General features: G+C 36.3%; 1 protein-coding gene across 2 annotated transcripts in view; it reads right to left on the minus strand.

The window, feature by feature from the left end:
• Positions 1-23,818, minus strand: part of LOC140142988 (cathepsin L2-like) — a 58,584-nt gene that overhangs the window by 32,074 nt on the left and 2,692 nt on the right. The window contains exons 2-5 of one of the 2 annotated variants that reach the window (XM_072165015.1): positions 20,494-20,760; positions 16,931-17,077; positions 9,712-9,822; positions 7,088-7,312 (exon numbers count right to left, since the gene is read on the minus strand). In XM_072165015.1, coding sequence (XP_072021116.1) covers positions 7,088-7,312; positions 9,712-9,822; positions 16,931-17,077; positions 20,494-20,742 — 732 coding nt within the window. In that variant the 5' untranslated portion in view covers positions 20,743-20,760. The remainder of the gene's footprint in view (positions 1-7,087; positions 7,313-9,711; positions 9,823-16,930; positions 17,078-20,493; positions 20,761-23,818) is intronic. The other variant, XM_072165016.1, reaches the window with a different exon arrangement.

Raw genomic sequence — 23,818 nt, forward strand, 5'->3', positions numbered from 1 at the left:
ATATTTGTATATTAATTTTCTCTGAAGACTTGCAGTAAATTGTTTAATCTAATTATATTTTTGTTGATGTGGTAATGGTGCTATGGCGATCCCAGCAAACACAAAACGTTTTCGACATCATTCGCAAAAGGTTATAAAAGGTTGTCAGAAAACGTTTAAATGTCGGGTTATATAAAGGGTATATTAAGAGTATAAAACGTTTTCATAACCTTAAAAAACATTTTTGATAATCTACTGCTCAGCAAACAAAAATGTTTTACAGAAAACGTTTAAATGTCGGGTTATATAAAGGGTACAAAAACGTTTTAATAACATTCCAAAAACATTCTTGAAAACTTGATACAAAACATTCTAAGCAGAATGTTATTTTGGGGTTGACAAAATATTTTGCAAAAAATGTTTGCCCAAAATATTTTCAATAACGTTTTAAAAACGTTTTCATGACCTTTATATAACCCGACATGTTATTAAAAGTGAAAATGGGATAAACCATTCTTGAGTGTAAAAATGAAAAAAAAAGTATTTACACTAGGGGTATTAAAAGGGGAACTATTTACAGAAAGGGGGAAAGTAAAAAATAGAACAACTATTTTCAAAAGGGGGAACTATTTGTAAAAAAAGGGGAAATTTAAAAGGGGAATTATTTATAAAAAAAGGGAAAACTATTTACAAAAATGGGAACTATTTGTAAAAAGGGGAAATTTAAAACGGGGAATTATTTGTTAAATTGTTAAAAGGGTGAACTATTTACAAAATGGGTAAAAATAAAAAGGGGAACTATTTACAAAAAAGGGGGAACTATTTGTAAAAAGGGGGAAATTAGAAAGGGGGAAATATTTGTAAAAAGGTGTGGGGGGGGGGGGGTAAGTAAAAATCGGGGAATTAATAATAAAAGGGAGAATTTGGCGGAGATCAGACACCATAGCATAGGGAGACCAACATGATATAAAAGTTAATCTGTTCTTTTCATTCTCGATAGCCTTAGAAACAATTCACATGCATACTGTTTGTCTCAATGCCTTCTCGGGCCATTTAGTAATTTAAATCGTGAAACCGTAGAACAATCTGTGTGTCAGCATTAAATCCCATCACATCAATTCAAAGCTACACCCTTTTTTGAAATACTGGTTACCAGCATGTTTGCAACGACTTAAAATGTATGAACTATAGTTTTGACTGATATGATATCCCAACCAAAACTCGCCAAAATATTGCAACAAAAGAGATTACTGGAAACTTGTTTGAATGTGGGAAGATGAGCGTTTCAAGATTTGAAATGGTTACATCAAGATAGTAACAAGATAATTGAAATTCATTTTGATTTTTGTTGCTGTGTTTTCAAAAATATAAATACCTAGTGTTAATGCAGTATCGATTTATGTAGAAGCAATGTTGTCAAGATAACAGTGCATTGCTAAGTAAAGTCATCTAACTTTGTTTTTAAACCAGAATACTACAAAAACAAGATATTATGATAACTTTAAAATTATATAAATTGGAGTGCTAGAAATTAGACGATGGGACATACGTTTTTGAAAATGTTTACTGTCTGCTAACTTAGAACCTATTTCATCTTTGATTCTAATGGCAAAATGGGGTTAAAAATTAAGCCAAATAAGAAAACCTTTACTAAGTCATTTAGTTGGGGAAATTCCATGCGTTGTTATCCATATTGCATTGGCTTAGGAAGATTTTCAACATGGGGGTGGGGGGCTGAAACTTAAAAAATGTGTGGTGGGCTACCCTGGGGTGCCCGTTTCCCCCCTCGGAGTAAGAAAATTTTGCAACTCAGTGAATATAGGTCACAAACACTCATTTTCCCTCTATTTTATCACAAGTTTTTAACTTCACATAGGATTATTGGGGTGGGGGATGAAAGGTATTCCAGCCTCCATCAAAACCTAAGCCCCCTCCCCCCAGCCCACCGGTTCCTAAGCCTATGTATTGTGTATGGCAATTGACAATAAAGGGTTTTCACCACTTTCAGAAATCGACTGATTTCTGAGACTAAGGTACTACTTTCAGATGTCTATCATGACATTTCATACCGCGGATATGTAGCTTTTCAAAAAGCATTTGTACCCTTTTTTGGTAGTGAACCCTGTTTTTTAGCTTTGTAGCCCAAGGCCTAAGGGCTAGGCACATGTATTATGTATTACATGTATTATTGTATTACAACATCAGACTAACAAATGACAAGGAAAGTTTTAAAACAACTTTAATCATGAAATTAGGGAATAACTCATATAATTCAATATATGTTCAAAATATATGTTAATAGCGCCCTCAATTTGCACACAAAATAATGTACAGTTTATAGAATAACAATTGCAACAAAACGCAGAAAAAGATGAATGATTTCATATAGAAACAAAAATCTATTTTAAAAATAGCTAAACAATTATGTGTTTATTAGTGTGATAACTGTTGGTAATATCCACGTCTAGAATTTAATATTATGTTTTGTGAGGAAAATTAATAAATGATCACATCAAACAACAGCGCATGGGGGAAGGTGGTATTTGCTGGTATTTTGTTGCACCAAACCTGCCGAGAACAATATTATTAAGCGGCCAATCAGAAAAGATTCAAAAAATATGTGGTGCATGTGGCGTCTATTCTGTACTCTGCACACAGTTTTATGAGGCCCATTTAACAGTTTTACCCCGGGGGGGGGGCACTCCCTATCTGAAATGGCAGGGATGTGCCTCGGCCATGTTAAAAGTAGGGGGCATTCAGGTCAAATGTACAATACAAAAATATGGGGTCATTCAGTACACAACCTGAATAAAAATGGGGTCATTCGGTATGAAACTTTGAAAAAGGATGGTCATTGGGGTAACAAAAAGTAAAATGGGAGTCATTGAGTACAGGATTGCCAAAAGAGTATCATTAAGTACACATAAATAAGTGCCAAACTGCGTAAAAAGAACTTGGCCACCTTGGAAATGTGAAAAATCTCATTATTTCTGGAGGAGAACACAAATACCACCTAAATTTGGGAATTAAAAGGGGGGTCATTGGGTATAGCAGGAAATAGAAAAAGGGGGTCATTGAGTACATGGATTTTTTAAAGGGGGTCATTGGGTAATAGGTAGGACCATAACACAAAAAAGGGGTCATTGGGTACAAGCCGGTTTGAAAAAGGGGTCATTCCCGAGGCACATGATGCGTATCCACTATGGAAGGGCCCCCCCCCCCCCGGGAGTTTTACAGTTATTATTTTGTAAATTAAATCTAATATTGATTCTCTGACTCCTCTTTGCTATGTTGCGTCCGAAAACAATCCCTACGAGCGCAAGACTTAAACCCCATTAAAAGCTATTATTAGTATTAAACCAAGATAACACTCATTGAAAACAGCTCAACTGATTAAATCATATCTTCTCTGGTTAAATACACACAACATATGTTTCTGCTTTACACGTACAATGGAGCAATGAGCTGGGATTATAGTTTCAGTTGGGTGACCGATTATAAAGCGAGCGCTAGAGAACAATTCTGTGTGGTCTTTGTTTACGAAATGAGACAATACGTGCTTATTGTTAACCAGCGTTCTTGAAAATGAGAAGCATGGTGGTTTGCAGACTTAACATGGTTTGGAAATAATTTCTTCATATTTTTTGGTGTTATCTGTCGTTTAAATATCCTTCCTAAAACACCAAAGTACGCATATTTCCAAACATCTAAATTAGCTAAAAATTTAGGACATGTTACAAAACTATATTTTCTAGAATTTTAAGAGTACTTTTAATATTGGCCGGTTATTTTTCACACACAGCGAAGTTAACTAGGCAATGTACTATTACCTATAACATACACTAAAACACCAAAGTACGCATATTTCCAAACATCTAAATTAGCTAAAAATTTAGGACATGTTACAAAACTATATTTTCTAGAACTTAAGAAGAGTACTTTTAATATTGGCCGGTTATTTTTCACACAGCGACTTTAACTAGGCAAATCCCCATACTTTTAACGTAGGCTATTTATAGAGGTCACGCGTCAATGGTAAGAGCACTGTGTATTGTGTATAGGAAAACGGACAGTAACTGCAGTATGGCTAAGAACTCCGCTGTATACAACCACTGCAATAAGAACACTGAACACTTCTTCAATCCTGAAGAAGCAGTCATCCTTGATAGAGAGGAGAGGTGGTTCGAAAGAGGAGTCAGAGAATCAATTTGGGAGAGAGTGGAAGCTAGTGGAGGAGTCCGCCAATGGGCCGCCATCAACAAGAAAGGGGGACCCCGTTTTCAGTTGTCACACGCATGGGACCCGGCGTTAAGAGACATTCCTTGACGTCTGATGTCACAACACCTGACGTCGTCACAACATCATCAATCAGATGCCTGACGAAGTCCGAAGTTTTCGGACGCAACGTAGCAAAGTGAGTTGCAAATTTTAGTTCCAGTATTAGATTTAATTTACAAAATAATGTTTTGAACTACTGGATGAATAATCTACACCACGATATAGTTTTACAGTTACTTACATAAAATAGTAAGAACAAATATTTCTTCGTTTTCGTTAACATGTTAAAGAGAAAAATATGCAAATGATACTTGGCCAATTCACTTGCCCATATGTATAGTATCAACATCAGTAGCTATCTGTGAGCATGCGCATGTGCATTTGGTTGGTCTAATCCCGGAATTTCTCTCTCAACAAGTAATTTGCCATTTTTAGCATCACATGAGTAAGGCCTATGCATCACGTCATGTTTACTTTTCAACATGTTACGAGGGTTGGTCAATAATATCCCGCAACCATTATTTATCTCCGCTCATGCATGACTTAGATGACTGTTACTTACGATCAATAAAGTTTGTACCTTTGTCTTTCAAAACGCACTACAATTAGTATCAGAGTACCTTTAATTACGTAATCTCATTTGCATAAAGTCATTGCTATATGTACACTGACAATTGTCAACATTGGCGAGAAATTTGAATTGGCTTTGAGGAACGTGTAATAAAAAAAGCAGAAGTAAGGACCAAAGCAGTTTACAAGCCTTATTTTTGGTATGAGGTAATCTGAGTATATTCAATTGATAATTGTGAAAGAAGAAATGTATCCGTCAACAGATGAGGAAAGGGACAGTCTTTGAACTTCACCAAAAATAGGCCTATAACAACAAGCAAAAATGGTGTGAAAATCGCGAAAAAGAGCCCACACGGCAGAAGAAAGAATCCAAATTATCTCCAAAATAAAACAAAACCAAATATGGTTATTGGTATGGTATTAGAGATCACAGTCAGGCCAATAGAATTTGTTGCAACAAAAATAGAAATATGCGCATGCGTTGATGGTATGCATGATTGAAAGTACCAAAATGTATGAAAAAAGTAAAAATTCATCAAAAACGCGCTAAAAATATGACTAATACAAGGTTTGCGGAACAGTAGCTGTGTGAGTGAATTGCTATACCAAGTCTTATGCTAAGATTAGAAACACCTTTCGAAATTCAAATTTCTTATTCAATCCAGAGCCTCTCTATGGTGTGCTACTTTAATTACAAAAACATGACCTTTTGAAATTAAGGGTTTATTAAGAAAGAAATGTTTATGGTTTCACCACTGGGACCTCCCTTTTTTATAATCAGTAGATACCCAATCAAAACAGGTACCATTGGTTAAATGTTGTCATCGATTAATCTTTCTATCTCTTATTATGTAAAGAACAATGGGTGATAAAGCCTACTCAAAATTGGAGATATTCAACACGATTTCTTTTCTTTAATAAAAATGGTATATGTCTAAAAAGAGTCCAGCATCATGCCTATGTTATCGTTCTATAAAGCTGCAAAAACCGTGCCAGATTCTATACTTTTATTCTCTAGATATTTGGAATTATGTAACAATACCTCAATTTGGCGCGAGATTTTCTTGACTACTTTTCACCATAAATCAGGCAGTGCCCATACGCTATTGTGTTTATGCTAATGTCATTACGTAATCAAGCATTCAGCATCGCTAATACATATTCGTTTTGAAAGACAAAAGTACAAACTTGAATTTAGCGTAAGTAACAGCCATCCAAGTCATGCATGAGCGGAGATACACCATAGTTGCGGGAACTTATTGACCAGGGCCGATATTCATAAAGCCTTGCTAAATTAGCAACCAACTAGTGCTTAGCAAGATGCTAAATCCACTAGTTGATAGCTACATAGCAATCAACTAATTTCTTATTCATAAAACCTTGCTAAACACTTTGCTAACTAGCTATCAACTAGAAATATTTAGCTGATAACTTATTTGGGTGTTTTGGGTGATATGGCCTTCAACAGTTGTGTAACCTCTAATACAATAGGCTTATATAATACATGTCTATTATACTTGAGCTCTGAACCACAGTCAAAATGATCAAAATGTAATGACTCATTGCTGATGGTCTTCATTGAGATTTCGTTAATAAAATTACATGTGTATTTTGTAAGCTATATAGGCCTACAAGGTTGTTACGGCAAATTAAATTAAAAAGATACTCTGAACAAGTAAAGTTCATATACATGTTAAGTCCTTGGTTTGTTGTAACAACATACTATACATACTATATTGCTTCATCAAATAGAAAACAACATGCATCCACTTAACTATATCATAATCATTTTTCTTGTGCAAATTTGGTTAAACAATACTGGCTTAGTTCAATGTTTATTCATTCACCCTAAATTTGTTGTGTGTTTTAAGACAGTTTCTTATGTGTAAAACACACTGAAGACCTCAGAAACAGAATATTCTGAGAACATTATTTTTCATAATTGACAACAGTTAATATGAAATTAAAACAATAAATCATGTCAAACTTAGTTCAAAATCATTAAGACTAGTTGTCAACTAGTGACTTATAGCGCTGCCCCAGATCAACTCTAAGTTTTGGCAAAATTTTAGAATGTTGCTAACTCTAACTGGGTTTTATGAATAAGAATTAGCAATCAGCTAGGCTTAGCAGCTTGCTAAAGTCAATTTTAGCTGTCAACTAGGCCTAGCGTGGTTTTATGAATATCAGCCCAGCCCTCGTACATGTGTTAAAGAATTCTGTTTGGCACACATATCATGGCATGGTTTATCATACTTACACGAGCCGTGTATGGGTAGGCAGCTTCTGTGTTAATTCCACCGTTATCTGTAATGTATTGAAAGGCTTGGTCCATCCATCCGCCATTGCAGCCCATATTACCAAGCGACCTTGAGCAATCTACGAGTTGCTGTTCACTTAATGATACTAGTGTGCCTGTTTTGGCAAAGTGCTGTCCTTCCAATGCCCCAGTAGCACTGAATGCCCAACCTGATTCACATTGTGTCTGTACACAGTAAAAAATATTTTAAACAACTGTTTAAAATTTTTAAACAACACTGTTCACGTCGGTCACTCTAACAACTTTGTCAAACTTTAAACATCCAATTGTTTAAAATTGTAAACATTTTTTTAAACAACAGTTTTTAAACATCTGGGTTGTTTAACTTTGGTTGTTTAAATGTACACAGTTGTTTAAAGCTGTTGTTTAAAACAATTGTTTAAAACATACATAGTTGTTTAAACTTGTTTAAAAGTTTTAACATTTTTGTTTGTTGAAATAAATTTACTTGGGAGAATGGGCAAGAAGAACTAACTGTAAAACATGCACATCAGCCCCATGCACCTGTCCGGGGCACCTGTGCATGAACAGTGTGAATGTGATACATTCAGAGGTGAGTGTTAAAAATATTGATTGATGTGGTTAAGCTTACACTCACACTGTACTAATGTCACGGCTGCATACTACTGCACAGCTTGCATCATTTAGCATGTACAAGTACAACACACAACTGTGTGTTCATATAATACTCTATCACATCAAACAATATTTAAACCAAACACTTACCCCTGAATGTATCAATTAGGTCTGGCATTTCCCACTTTTGGAGCTAGTCAATCACACAGTCATCCGCCATGATGATGAATCTGACCCTGATTTCAAGGAAGGAAACCCCTCTTTTAAAAATTCGATCTTTTTTAAACAACGTTGTTTAAAAGTTCCTTTTTTGGTAGGCTATTATTCATGAATTAAACACACACTGTTTAAAATTCAAGGACTGTCTTTTAGTTTGAACAACATCGTTTTAAACAGCGACATTTTAACGGGCATTTTAAACAGTGTTTTTGCTGTGTCCATGATCTGTAAAAAGAAGAAATATGGTTAAAAGGAATAGGGGAAGATGAAGAAAAACTCCTTTTTAAAATCAAAAATCAAATGGTACTTCCTATTTTGAAATTGAAGATTATGCTCCCAACAAAAAACAATTATGCACAATGTGCATTTAATTTGACCATAGGGCCTATGTGACACAATATGAGTAAATGAGGCGCATTGCGGCAAACACCATTAAGTTTAATACGAATGACAAGAACTGGGTGAAACTATATAGTATCATCATATGTCTGCTCTTTCTGCTCATTTTACTACTCATCCTGCTCTTTTTGCTCACTTGTTGTTCAATGTTCATCCTGCTGCTCATGCTCATCCTGCTCATTTTTTTTGGTTGCTCATTTGCTCATTATGTTGATCATTATCTTTCACAATCGGATTGAGTATTTCAAATGGAAGTTTATAATACCCAATTGTCATTGGCGTAACCAGACCTGACCTACCGGGGGGAGATTTTAAAATTTCCCAATTTCTGATCAAAAGTTGAATTATTTATGTGCGAGCGAGCGGCTCGCCGTGAAGCGTAAAACGGGTGGGATCCAGAGGTCCGTCTTAGGGTCCAGGGGCAAAGGCCCGGAGGGCGTCTCGGGGCGGAGGAAGCTCCTGGTTTTTGGCATATTAGACGCTAAAACATCAGAATTTCAGAGTACAAATTTCACAATGAAAGTAGTATAGATTTGTTTGAATCTGCACTAAAATTTGTGCAACAGTTATCCTTGATGTTCCCTTTTCTCTTCTCCCTTCCCTTTTTCTTTCTTCCCTCTTTTTTGTTTTCTTCTTTTCCCTTTCTCTTCATCCTTCATCCCTTCTTTTTCTTTCCTTTTCTCTTTCTTCTTTCAATTTTTCTTTCCTCTTTTGTCTCCTTCCCCTTCCCTATTTTTTGCTGTTTTTCACAGTTTTTTTTTTTGGGGGACAGCTTCCCCCACCCCCACTTGTGACGCCACTGCCAATTGTCTATTCTATGTGAAACCCATTATATCCTTTCTGTAAAAGACTTTTCAAATGCGACTTTTAAATGGAATAACCCAGGCGGCGGATGACATGATCGAGCCGGCAACTTGTGAAACCGCCCGGCCGTATGGCATTTTCCAATATAGCCGGTTAGTTTTGTGGGGTTCATTATCGAACCCCAACGGTTTTAGCTTGTATTTATATTATTTATCATCATAGGCCTATTTGTTTGTGATATTTCAAGTGTTTTAAAATTTAAAAATAATCACGTTCAATTACACGGTTGACGATGAAAATTTACTGAATTTAGAGAATGCAATGCGGCCACCACCTGGAATAACCTTTAGATGAGTTGACTTCTGACGTCAATGCCTGACAGTATGCGCACGCATCATCACAATTTCCATTGTTTTTTGCCTGGCAGTATGCGCGCGCATCATATTTTGTTCGGGGCCCGTGGTTTTAAAATTCCCGCCACATGGTTCGTTGGAGCATATGGAAATACCAGTCCCTGGCCCTTGTTGATAAACATTGAGGTCAACTCATCTAAAGTCTATCTTAACCTGATTCTGATTTTTGACAGGTGTAACATATCCCTTGGTTCTCCAGTCAACTGTATCTGGCAAATCAGCATCTGAGCTTCTCCGTACCCTGGCGGAAACAATGTCTGGTTTCTGTTTCACACAAAAATAAAAATTTAAAATCAGATAATAATTTCATAATTTATTTATTTATTTATTTATTTATTTATTTGAGTTTCTCGCTAATGCGATCATCAGACAACTGATGGCTATACGCTACTTACCGTAGGCCTTATCCTATTAATGCGGACGTGATAGAAAAATTTGGTCTGTCGTAGAGGGCGACATGAGATGGGTATTGCGGACGTGAGAGAAATACTTACGGAATATCTTTGGCGACGACGGACTTGCAGTTATCAAAAGTACATCGGGCACCGCAGCTGATCGAGCACGGAAAGATATCGCTAAGACATTCAGCGACTTAGGCCTAAAAATCACCATCGACTGCAATCTGAAAGTAACCAACTTCCTTGACATCACCCTTTCTCCCTAGTTTTCCCAAAGTATTTCGTACATGTCATTCACATCCATAAAAGGAAAGTTTAAATACTCCCGAAAATTAAAGTCGCACAAACTCAAAACCAATGTCATTATTCGATCATTGAATTTCATATTTGTATCAGTACGAGGGGCAGTCAGTATGTTTTAAGAGTTGACTCGTGACGTCATTTGTGGATCGTTTTCATGGCATTTCTCAATGATTACATAAACACTGTACCTTTGTCTTTCAAACGACATATGTAAAAATTCTATCACACACATGATTACGTAACAGCATTAGCATAAAATCAATGGTCTAGAGTCACCTGGTAAAATTGAGGCGTTTTTGTTAAGGGAAATAAGAGGCTGAAATGAGGTATTGGTGTATTTTCTATATTTTCTCGGGAATTAAAGAATTTTTTTTTTAATTTCTTTTTTTCCAGTGTACATTTTACAATCATAGTTTACTCAGATAAATACAGAAATTTTGATTTTTATACACCAGGTATTTTTTAAATATTAAACAATACATAAACAGTACCAGTACACACACACTCTCACATACATATTTATATAGCATTTGAATTGTCTAGCTTTTACAATAAGAACAAAATGTTTAGTTGAAAAGTCCCTTCCAAACCTGCCATTTATTTTGATAAACTCGGTATTTTGAATCTTTTAAAAGAATGAATCTTTCCAATTTATGATAATATTCTATTTCCTTCTGAAGAAGGATAAAAGAAATGGTTGAATTTTGGCATCTTTTTCTGTATATATTAAACTTAGTTAAAGAATGGAGAATGCTGCTTTTTGGAACAGTAATAGAACACAAACTACCAGTTCATTAAACCATGTTTCTTGGGCTGTAAAGGTTTTAGTTTATTTAAAATGCGTGGTCAAATATGTCTTATTTTTGACAAAAACAAGGCTTTTCTTTCTTTAAAAATCTTGATATTGCCAAAAATAGCAAACGTGGAAATTTAATTTTTAATCCAAACATTTAAACGGGAGTCTCCCTAGAAAATATTTGAATCCGTGATTAAAATATAACTGTTATTCTACCATTGTTACATTTATACAAAAAGTAGAGGTACAAAGAGAGAGGCCATCGTTTGAATGAGAAATTTATTTTAAAACTTTTCTGTTCATTTCAGGTTGAGATCATCCATAAAAATTCATATGAATATTTAAATTACAATTTTCATAGCATTTTGTAATATTTTAGGCCCTATTTACATGGAATTTAGCAATTTTCATGCATTTCCACCATGTTGTATCGGTCATCCCACCTGCGCATGCGCAGATTGTTGTTTCATTTACATCAGTTATCATCGCACTGAGTACCAGCTCTCACACGTGACCAGTCATTATATTTTAGTCTGTTTCATTTTGGAGATAATTAATGTAATTTGTAATAACTGCTTTTTCATTTTCGCCATTTTGCAGAATAATTTTGCTTCCATTCAAGCCCTAAAGTTGTTGAAGTTTCCAGACGTCCCATTTCCACCAAAGTTTAATGACAAGTCTCATATTTTACCAAATGCAAACGGAAGACCTAGTGTTTATTCCTGCCCAAAACTAGCCATATGCACCTTGTACTTTTGCTGTTTTCGGACATTGTAAACACGTGTTTTTTCTGTAATTTAAAAGGCCCGCCTTTTTGCGTGATTTCGCAGTGTCCCTAGTATATTGATTTTATGCTAATGCTGTTACGTAAATATGTGTATGATATAATTTTTACATGTGTTGTTTGAAAGACAAAGGTACAGTGTTTATGTAATCATTGAGAAATGCCATGAAAACAATCCACATATGACGTCACGAGTCAACTCTTAAAACATACTGACTGCCCCTCGTATATCTCACATTTGTACCATTGATATTCGTCAAATTTTAATTTCGTCTCGTGTAACAATGGTTACTGAATCTAAGAGCAATTTCGTCTTTTGTCATTAATTTTAAGACTGTTGTGCCAAACCTATTTGGCTAGGTTAGTTGCAAGTTTGTTCAATCCATGGTTTGTCTAGGATACTAGCCTTTCACCCTACTTGCTAGGGCTAGAGGCGCCCGATTCTTGGGATGATCACAACTCAATTATAGGATACAGTTGTCAGGTCAAAGCTAGTGTGATGCAAACGGGTGTTGTGCAGTGGCGTAATTTTGGACCAGGGTGCCCGGCACAGCGTCATCATCCCTATATCTTCGTGCCAAAATTTTTGCCACGGCAGTGACTATAATACGGAATTTCCACTTTAAAATAGCCCAATTGGGTGCTATGTGGGTCTCTTATCTTTTAATTACTTTATTTATTACACCCGATGTTGGTGGAATTCATGTCATTAATTTGGACTCATACTCCCTCATACTGCTATTGTTGCCAGATTAGCATGGGAATTTGCTTAATTTGCTTATGCATGAAATTGAATTCATGTTAGTCGACAAAGCTTGGCTCCTTTGTTTGTACCTATATGCTTCGTCCTGAGTTCTATTCAACCACATGCATGCACTATGGGATTCACCGACTATTGAGTTAAATCTTATCTACATGACCTTGACCGTCTATGAGATCCAGATAAACAATTTTCGCCAGCAGTTTTGTATTTGTATACATATATAGAGGATTAGGAGTAGTAGCGATAACTTTGTTTAACTAGAATAATTTAGGCAGTTATTAAATGTGCTGGATATGTGTTTTGTTTGTGGATAAATTTGGCTATAATCAACAAAATCAGGTGCATGACTCAATTTCAGTTCAGATTGACACCAAACATGTTCAAATTGTTAACATTTTGATGAAAATAAGATATTTTCTGAAGTAATGTTTGGCATCTTTTCTCTCTTATCAACAATACTTTAGTTGTCAGTAGTATCACAGATCGTAGTATCCTTGCAGACCTACAAGAGCGCTGAGCAGAGCATGATATGTTTGGTTGTGATCATGTTGATAACAGATCTAATATTGTATACAGAATTAAAAAATCTTAGTATGGACCATGTGGGAGTCAGTAAATCTCCTATCCTTTATCGTTTTATGGATAAAAAAGGACTCAAAATGTTATTGATAAAATAATTGATATCTTTTAAAAACATCAGTTTTGTCTTTCCAACAGGAAAAATCCCATGCAAAATAAAGTTTTTAGGGCATAGTTATGACATGGGCATAATTTATACACCATGTACACGTAGGCTATAATATTGAACAAATGTACCCCATTTGACTTGTACTTATAGATAGGAAGGTAAATAAATAAATTATTGTATGAATTTATTAATTAATTAATAAATTTATTTATTAATTATAAATGTCCTTGGTCCAACAAGATTTAAGCAAAACATCTTATAATAGAACATTCATGTGATTCGGCTGGTTAAAAGTAGCCTCAAACTGTAATTGAACCAAATGATACTTTTATCTGAGGTCAACTGAATATCGATTGTCGGATTGTCTTGGATTGATATACATGGAGATTTTTGTTATACAATTCGGAATTAGATATACTTATCACGCATTTTAAGAGTAAATTTGTATTTCCTATATCCTTGGTGGTATTTACCAATAAATACCCATACATGTATGTCCCATCCGGAAATTAATTTACACATGGTCTGCATCCGTGGCATTGTCTTTTTAAAGACATTTCTTGTTTTCGGGTGGGGCGGTTAGTGGACTTTCGCTCGCAATTAATCTTTCTTGAGCGATCAGAGTCTGGAGCATATAGTTGCTAACTAAGAAAAAACAGGTCCTACTCATCGGACTATGTGGGCACGGTGCAGAGCTAAAGCCATAGACCTACCGAATAACTTACAGTGTCTCAGATCAAAATTATTTCATGTTTCAAAGTTCATATAAAAAATGTTTTCATCTTCTCTAATGTCTTTACTTTTGCAGATTCGTCACTAGCTGTAGTGACGTAGCTAGGGGTTGTGGCGCACAGAGGAAAGAATACACAATATCAGTGGTGCGACCGCGCATGTGCATAACAATTTGGTATATTCAAGTTGAATTAGAGTCGCAAATGTCAATTTTTGCGCATGGTGGGTAAAGGTTCCACTTCTTTCCTAACAAAGTATTATCGTGTCGAAAGGGTATCCAGGGGCGCGGCGCGGCCCCCAGAGCCCATAGAAGTTACGTCACTGGTGTTGTGACTATCTCTCCTCTCTCTCTATATTTTTGTATTAAGTAAGTAAGTCCCCAATTTGGGTAATCCTAACCAGAGTGTGGAGGGGGTTCTGGACGCACTGTTAGAAACCATCAGCTACTTGTAGCCAAAGTGAAACTAGACTTAGCTGTGGTCTAAGACCACGAATACAGCCGTGTTGTGACCCCTTAAAGACCTTTGACCCCAAAATATATGAAAACCCCATAGACATTGGCTAATGTCAATGTATGCGTGCACGTGGCATTATTTTGGCATGTTATTTGTGGCAGAAGGGCCATTTTGGAAGGTTTTTCGTCTCAGACCGGAAGTGACCCCTTAATGACCTTTGACCCCAAATCTGTAATAACAATGCATGTGTGTAAGTGGCATCGCTGTCCTGCGTAATTTGTGAGACCTTTCACCCCAAATAAAAAATACCATATATACATTGGTTAAACACAATTCATGTGTGAACATACCATCACTCTCCTATGTTTTTCTTAGCTAATACAATTTTTTGAAGATATTTCGATTTATACCGGAAGTGGCCCCTTAGGGAGGACAGTTTTTATGGTCTACTTAGCTCAGCAATGCTTTGCTTTCTTCCATAATGGTTCATGTACGCTAGAGCGTTCGATAGGAACAAGCGAACAGTATACGAGTTTGCTGATATCTATCGGAGCGTTCAGCAGAGCAGCAGGATTATAAACACGGTCGATGGTAAAACCAAAATCAATTTCCTTTGTGTTCAGTAAGTACATAACGACCCACTTATCAACTACTCAAGTGGTCATTAAATAAGCATGTCTCTCGTCGTGTCTGTGCTCAATAGAAAGTAAATAATGTGTGTAAGTTTATGTTTACATAAAGTGGTGTAATTAGGTTTCAAGTGGTTGTTAATTCAAGCATGGTCGTAAAATTGATTCGATCGATATTTTGGTCAATGCTTTGTATCGGAGCAGAGTTGTCAATTGAGCGGAGCCTAAAAGAGTTTGCTACAGGCTTTAATGGCTTTGGGCTTTGATAAAAGCCAGGTACCTCTCCGATACAATGCGGTATCGAAGACAGCAGAGCATTGCTGAGCTCAGTAGACCATAAAAACTGTCCTCCCTACGACCTTTGACCCCAAATCTGTGTACACCACATTGATACTGGGTAATAGCAATGCATGTGTGCAAGTGGTGTCACTGTCCTACGTAATTTGTGGGAGAAGATGCATTTTAAATGTATTTCATTTTATTCCGGAAATGACCCCTTAATGACCAAATAAAAAATACCACATATACATTGGATAACTGCAACTCATATGTGAACATACCGTTACTGTCCTATGTTTTCCTTAGCTAATAAAAAAAATTTGAAAGTATTTCGTTTTATACCGGAAGTGACCCTTTAATGACCTTTGACCCTACCAAATCTGTGTACACCATATAGACACTGGATAATAACAATAGATGTGTGCAAGTGGCGTCACTGTCCTACGTAATTTGTAGGAGAAGATGCATTTTGAGTTGAAATCACGTTTTTGACCCCTATGACCCCCTGCGTGACCTTTGACACAACAAGTTTCATGTGACATGTAGGGGCACGTTCAATGATCATTGTGACCAAGTTAGGTCAAAATCGATGTAAGCATGTGAGTGCTAGTGCAAATGTAATGGTTGACAGAAAGAAGAAAGAAAGAAGAAAGAAGAAGAAGAACCTGTAAGAAAAAAGACACAGCCGTGACTAACGTCACGGCTGTGTAACTACGGCTGTGTAACTAAGATTGAAAGCTAAGAGAGATAATGCACCCCCTACCAGGTATGATGTTGACAACATCCCCACTCAATATTCAGTAGAGGTGAAGAACACGTTTGACCGTTGACGAGTTACTGAAAGTTAATGAAGAAGAGCAGACCCAAATGAATTGTGGGAAGACATGAAAGAAGCAGTCTAGAGCACAGCAAAGAAGTACATCCCCAGAAAGAAGAAACGGAAACAGCCATGGATCTCTCAGCAGACCTTAAACCTAGCTAATGATAGAAAGACAACAAAGGCAGATGGGGGGAAGGAAGAATGGGCACGCTTAAACAAAGAGGTCTCCAAACGTGTTAAGATGATGCCTCTCCCCGTTCGGAATCATACATCTCTGAATTCTCTGATTCCTAATCATTAACCTGGGAGTGTTCTTCTTACTCATTGTGCATTGTGTTCACTTGCTTCCTAAAGTTATAGAATCGATCAAAACATTTGTCATAGTTTTGAATGCGAAAATATCAGCCATGTTGACTCTTCGAAGGTTAATCTGCGAATGACAAGAACTGGGTGAAACTAGTCTTTATATAGTATCATCATATGTCTGCTCTTTCTGCTCATTCTACTGCTCATCCTACCCCGCATCCTACTCATCTTACTCATTTTGTTGCTCATCCTGCTGCTCATCTTGCTCACATGGTTGCTCCTTTGCTCATTATGTTTCTCATTATCTTCTACAATCGGACTGAGTATTTCAAATGGAAGTTACCCAATTGTCTATTCTATTTGAAACCGATTTTACCCCTTGAGAATTTCAAATTGAATAGCCTCAAGTCTATCTTTACCTGATCTTTGACACGTGTAACATAGCCCTCCTTTCTCCAATCAACACCATCAAGCAAATCAGCATTGGGAATAGTTGCTTCGTTGGTAACATTTGTGACCAATGAATCGGAGCTTCTCCGTAGACTGGCGGAAACCATTTCTGGTCTCTGTTTCACACACACACAAAAAAAATTAAAATCAGTTAATAACTTCGTGATTTATTATTTGAGTATTTCGCACTTGTGTCATTCACATCCATAAAAGGATTAAGTTTAAATTCGTCCGAAAAAAAAAATTCGAAATCGCACAAACTGAAAACCATGTTCATTATTCGATCATTGAATTTCATATTTGTATCAGTATATTTCACATTTGTATCATTCATTGATATTTGTCAAATCTTTGGTCAATTTCGTCTCGCGTGACGTTGGTTACTGAATCGTAAAAGCGATTTCGTCTTTTGTTTTTCATTTTAAGACTGTTATGTGCCCCCAAGATATTCTATAATAGTTATGTGTTTTGTCATCAGATATTAGTTTTCACTTATTTTGATATTTATCTCCATTTGTCTATACATGGAATGTTCTGGAAATTCTATTAAGGGGGTACTACACCCCTCGATAAATTTGTGTCTATTTTTGCATTTTTCTCAAAAACTAATAACAGAGTGGTAACTAAAGTTATGTATATTATAGGGGCAAGGAATCCAATTACTACACTGGAATTTCAGTGACCCAAGACAAGTGGTTCGTTATTTATGATAAAAAAATTAGGTACCGCTAGGATGTACCTCATTTCCGATCATATATACTGAACTGCTTGTCTTGAGTCACTGAAATTTCAGTGTAGTAATTGGGATCCTGCCCCAATAATCTACATAACTTTTGTTACCAGTGTGTTATTATTTTTGAGAAAAATGCAAAAATAATCTGAAATTTGCACAAGTGTAGTACCCCTTAAACTAATCCTACATAATAAATGGTAACCACAAGAGTAATCATGTACACAGGTGAAAGATTCTGATTGGTTTGTGTTGAGGTAATTAGTTATTTTTAGAATGATGTAATGTCCCATACATGTATATGGGGATGATTAAATGCCATACATATATTATTCTAGAATGGTAAAAAATTAGATATAAAACCTTGATAATAAATAATCTAGAGAGGAGATTGAAGTTTTAAGAGGGAACTCTGTGAAATTTATGTCAGCCAGTAGTGGTACAAAAGTTACCATTGTCATGATTGTATTCAAACTTCGGTTTGCGTTTCTTGTGTGTTGCAGAGAATAAAATACGTTAAAGGCGGTAGTAGAGCCAATAATGATTGACTGTGCTGTCGACACAAAGAAGCGACAGACTCGAAATCAACGAACTGTGGTATTTTGCTGGACCAACATATTGTGTTATCTGTCTGTCAAGTGGAGCAGAAAGCTTGCTCAAGAGATCTCCGAGAGAGGAGAATAACTATGGTTAACATAGAAGACCATTTGGAAAACACTAGCATAGCAGCTAGGATAGTGAAAACATATATAGTCTTCAGGACTTGGAATGAGACTGTTATGTGGTAGTAGATCAGGGGTTTCCCTTGGGTAGACAGGATCTTGGAAATTGCTGGATCTTGGATCAAGAACTGAGACCATCGAAGGAATCTCATCAGATCTCAAGATCAACAGGCTTAGATAAGTAACCATAGCAAAAAGAGATTTTTGTAGTAATATTTAGATTTATTCTTGTATGATTTTGTATCGTGATTTGATTGATAGCGCTACTGCACTAATTAATAAATAATAATTAAGTCGGTCTATATAAATAGACCAATATGTGTACTTAGGACAACTAATCAACATGACTCACAATCACATGGATGAAGTAAAGAGGAGGACTAGGGCTGGTTGGTGTGCATTTGGCAAGCTCAATGACATCATGAGAAGTAAGATGCCAACTTGTCTGAAACGAAAGGTTTTCAACCAATGTGTACTACCAGCCATGACCTATGGAGCTGAAACATGGTCACTTACTAAGAGGATGGAGCAAAAACTGAAAACTGCACAGCATAGCATGGAAAGATGTATGCTGGGCTACACCAAAAGGGACAGGAAAACAGTGGCATGGATCAGGAGCCAAACATGGGCTGGCCATCTTGCAAGATCAACAGATAATAGATGGACAAAGAATGTCACAGAATGGAGGCCTTGGCTGGGCTCAAGACACCAAGGCAGACAGAAAGTCAGATGGAGGGATGAGATAGCAAGTTTCATAGGGATCAGGTAGATGGAAAAAGCAAATGACAGGAAACTTTGGTGCCAACTTGGGGAGGCTTTCGCCCTGCAGTGGGCTGAATACGGCTGATGATGATGATGATGATGATGATGATGATGATATAATAAACAGTTTGTTTGCGTGTTGGTGGTGATTGAACTCGGTAGCAGGTGATTTTGGCCTGGGTCATTTAAGTGACATATGTTTTTGATATTCGTTAGGTGTTAATAAAATGGATGTATAATCATTGCAATATCCCTATTTATAGGGTCAGTGTTCATTTTAGTTAGCGTTCTGGTCATTTCGGTCCCGGGATTCGATCTTTCATACTTTGGGTGCCAAATGGTCTACAGTGTTAGAAATATATCTCAAAAAGTTACAGGCCAGTCGGGCCTGTAACTCTGAAAAGTTACAGGCCCGGAGAAAATTTACAGGATAAAACTTTTTAGATTTTTTAAACGGAAAATTAAGCGTTTCCCCTGACCCTTCTTTCATTTAGCGAATTAGCGACAGGGTAGGTATCACAAATTAGTGTTATTAACGCTAAAACGCTAGATCGCGCTATTTAACGCTAATTTAACGTTAATTGCACCCCTCTCAGAGCACTGGGTCATCTTCCATTTAGTACTTTAGCGACAGAGTACTAGGTACCGCTAATTATCGTTAGTATCGCTGAAACGCTATGTAGAGCTAATTAGCGCTATTCGTACTAGTTGCGCCCGTCTGACTTAGAACATTAATTTGCAATTTGTCAAAAAAGATGCGTCTTTAGCGTACTATTAGCGCACCTTTTGGCTAGCCTTGAAATTAGCATTAATTTATATTTATATCACAAATAGGCAATGGCGTAGCTAAGGGTTGTGGCGCCCAGGGCTTAGGATACACAGTGGCGCCCTCCTATCTTGAAACAATTGCACGCGAAGCGCGAGAATATTTGGACAAATAGGGCCTACCGTACCTCTAATTAATTTTGGTTATAATGAAGTTGAATATCGATCTTAAATGATTTCTCAAATGATTTTGCGCTGAATTGCGCGCGAAAATTTTGACTTTCATCGCTTCCTTGGAGGGGCGCAATTGCTCAATGCGGTCCCCATACCCTACACCCCCGACGAGATACATGGGGACCCCCTACCTATAATAGTACCCACTCTGTAAAACCGCTTCTCACTTTTCTGGCCTACCGTAATTGTGGAGACAAGGCCATGTCCCACTTTGTAATTTTTGTCCCCACTTATATAGTGAAAACACGTTTGGTGTCCAAACAATTACGGGAATACGAAAGCCTCTCTCTCTCTCTCTCCCTCTCTGTCACTCTCTTACCGAGTCACCATAGACATTCATCTTCAAAGTGAAGGTATGCATGCCTAAAGTGTGCTCTAGGTTGTGTAGGTTGACTGTCTGGAAGTTTTCTTCCCAGATTAGTCTTCTCTTCAGCTCACTGTGTTTGTCATCATACTTCTTACTATGGTGGTCCTTCCACATCTCCCAGTGCTTGTCTAGTTTGGTGTCGAGGATTGGTGTAGCGAGCGCCACCAATGTGAGGGCGCTTATTAGAAGAAGACGGAACATGGTTGATCAAAACTAGAGCTGTAATGACATTTGAAATCATATTATAGATTTAAATTAATTAATTGATGAATGGAAGTGGGGAAAAATTGATGAAAATATCACCCGGGAAATATCATAAGACGCAATAAATGAAGTATAAAAAAGAACATTAAAAATTACGCATTAAAATATGTTGTCATCTTCATGACTGTTTGCAGCTCGTTATGATATTATTAAAAAAACTCGGTCGAGTTTTCCCAAAGTTTAAAAAATAACGGTTAGTTAATGAAAAAGAATAAGTGAAAATTAGCAACGCAACCGAGGTTTATTTATCCGAAATAGATTTCCACTTCAAATCTATTGAAATTCGCTATTGTATTCTATTCATAAATGGTAATGCAGGAATCGCGGAAATCGCTGAAATACACATTTATTAATTATCTCTCCCGCCGGAATTTCACAATTATTAACATTAAAAATTATCCAATACTCTTACAATTATAGACTTATACGTGCTTTTTGTATCATATTAACAAATTGCAATTATGAAAATTAAAACCTTTAAGATTGAAAATATATTAACCATCAAAAATATACACGCAAAAACACCCTCTCATCTATGCTTCACAAGTCCTGCTTCAATTCTACGAAGCAAAAATAGCATAGCCGGAGGCAAGGTTCATCATTGATCGGAGATACGTATTTATTATAATAATCGTCCAACCGATTGATTTGAACATACCATTGGCCTGGAGAGGAGGCATCTCTGTAGACGATAAATCAATATGACCTTCATCAAGTGAGGATCAGCCAAGCACGAAAAGTTTCTTGTTTAGCGGAACTAGCATACAGTATCTTATAAGTATTTTTACTGTAGGCCTTATAATGATAATAATTAAAGGCCTGCCTCAAGTGTAATGTGTGAGTTGGATGATTTCTTTGATATTCTTCTTCATTTAATAATATTATACCAATTTCTTTTCTTTTAATACCTTTACATCATAGGCCTATAACTTGTATTAGTGAAAACATAGTCTAAAACAAAATGGGATTTCCCTCCACCTTTTCTTTTTCAAAGAAAGAAAGAAAGTTTTCAAGCTGGAAATAATGTCACAGATATATTTGCCATGTTTAAAGATATGAAATACCTGTGTGATGGTTGGTGAAGGGTCTTATATCAACTGTAATGGCATGGGAGATATATCAATTGTGTGAAGAATACTTTGTGGGAACAAGTTGCCGTTAAGGGATGGGTTTATTTGTTTGTAAATGGAGGAGAAATGGGAGGATTTTGGCATGTTTGCTGTGATTGTTTGCCTAGCAATATTGATCACAAGTACACAATTGATGGTGCATATCAAGGACCAAACTCTATAGTTTTATATTTGAGCATGATCGCTTCTGTAAGGTCATGGAAAATTATGTAAATCGGCTTTTATATTTGATGTTGCAAATCGGCTCACGCTCTTTCTTTTTGTACCCAGTATTTCACAAAGTCCCTGTACTCTGATGACCATATGACTTTTTGCTGGTATGTTGAGTACTTTAAACAATTAATTATAGTACTTACCTCCTACTTTAGGAACATGCATATGCCTTAATGTATGTCGACCATGTCAACAACCCAGTGTAGTTTTACATGGTTGGAAAAGTCTATTTCCTTTCGCTATTTTGCCAATCATAATTCATAAATTGTCCAACTTTTTTGACAAAAAAGAGTTTTGCAACTATTCCGCCAGCAAGGAAACACAAATTTATGTGTATCCAGTGCGTCCTTTACGTTTAAATAGTTCAGTTTATTGTCAAGTTGTGCCTCTATACGCCATATTTACGGAATTGATGATACGAGCTGATACGGAATTTTGAACCCAAATTTCTTGAAATATACATTACCTTTATAACTTCTCGCCACGAAATTGGATTCATAAGAAGGTCAAATACAAGCCTTCCATTATGGCTGGTATCATCATCTCGATTGGTGTCTTGTGTTAGTATTATTCCATATTTTGCTGGTAGAAGTTCAATGAAACCCTCCATAATTCACGACTTCTGTCACTTGAAGTATAAATCAGCCAACGAGTAGGAGGAGCAACAAAACAACAGCTAAAAATCATATTCCAGCAGCATGTAAATTTTGTTTGAGTTTTTTAATGACGAGTTATTATATGGTAGAATAGGAGTTAGAGCAGAGTGAGGTCTTTGGGATATGGGGATATGTTTGAAGTCGACATGGTCGATGGCGTGTGGGTGTGTGGATGTGGGTGCTACGCGGTGTGTGAGGTGTGGGGTGGGTGGGTGGGGGTGTGTGTGTATTAAGGGTTGCGTGGGGCCGGGTGAGGAGTTAGAAGTGAGAGTTAGGATTCAGAGAGTCATGGGTTAAGGTTTGGGGTTATAGGGCTAGGTTTAGGTTTAGGATTAAAGCTTAGGTTATAAGTTAGTGAAGTTTAGGGTATAGAACAAAATTACTGGGTTTTGGACTAATGACCTCCAGAATATCGGCGTGTAACCCATAACTTACCACTGTCTTGAATATTAATTAAGTTTTATCCTAATTGTGAACAAAAAGAAAGACCTTCATATTGCATTAATGTTTAATTAACTGAAACATTTAACCTCAATGACTTTATGAAAATAATGCCACCAGTTAAGGGCAAAAATCAGGAAAATGTACATTATTTGGAAGGCATAAAGTGACGACGTTTGAACGTGAAATTTTAACGTTGATATTTCCCAAACCTTTTTTTTAAAAACATATTTGTGAATTTTACACGTGCCCCATGGCACCTTATTGGACTCAAATAAAGTTGCTGTTTTTATAGAGGATAACGGATGAATTTTATTTATTTATTTATTTATTTATTTATTTATTTATTTATTTATTTATTTATTTATTTATTTATTTATTTATTTATTTAATTAATTAATTAATTAATTAATTAATTAATTATTAATTATTTATTTATTTATTTCATTTACCTCATCATTTCGGCTTTAAATGTTATTACGTATATTATTTCATCATCTTTCAAGATTCAAATTTGACAAGAATTTCACATTATGGTGTTAAATGTTGTACATTCCTGTTATAAATAACTAT

The sequence above is a fragment of the Amphiura filiformis genome, chromosome 20 (genome assembly GCF_039555335.1).
Source record: "Amphiura filiformis chromosome 20, Afil_fr2py, whole genome shotgun sequence".
Taxonomy (NCBI): Eukaryota; Metazoa; Echinodermata; class Ophiuroidea; order Amphilepidida; family Amphiuridae; genus Amphiura; species Amphiura filiformis.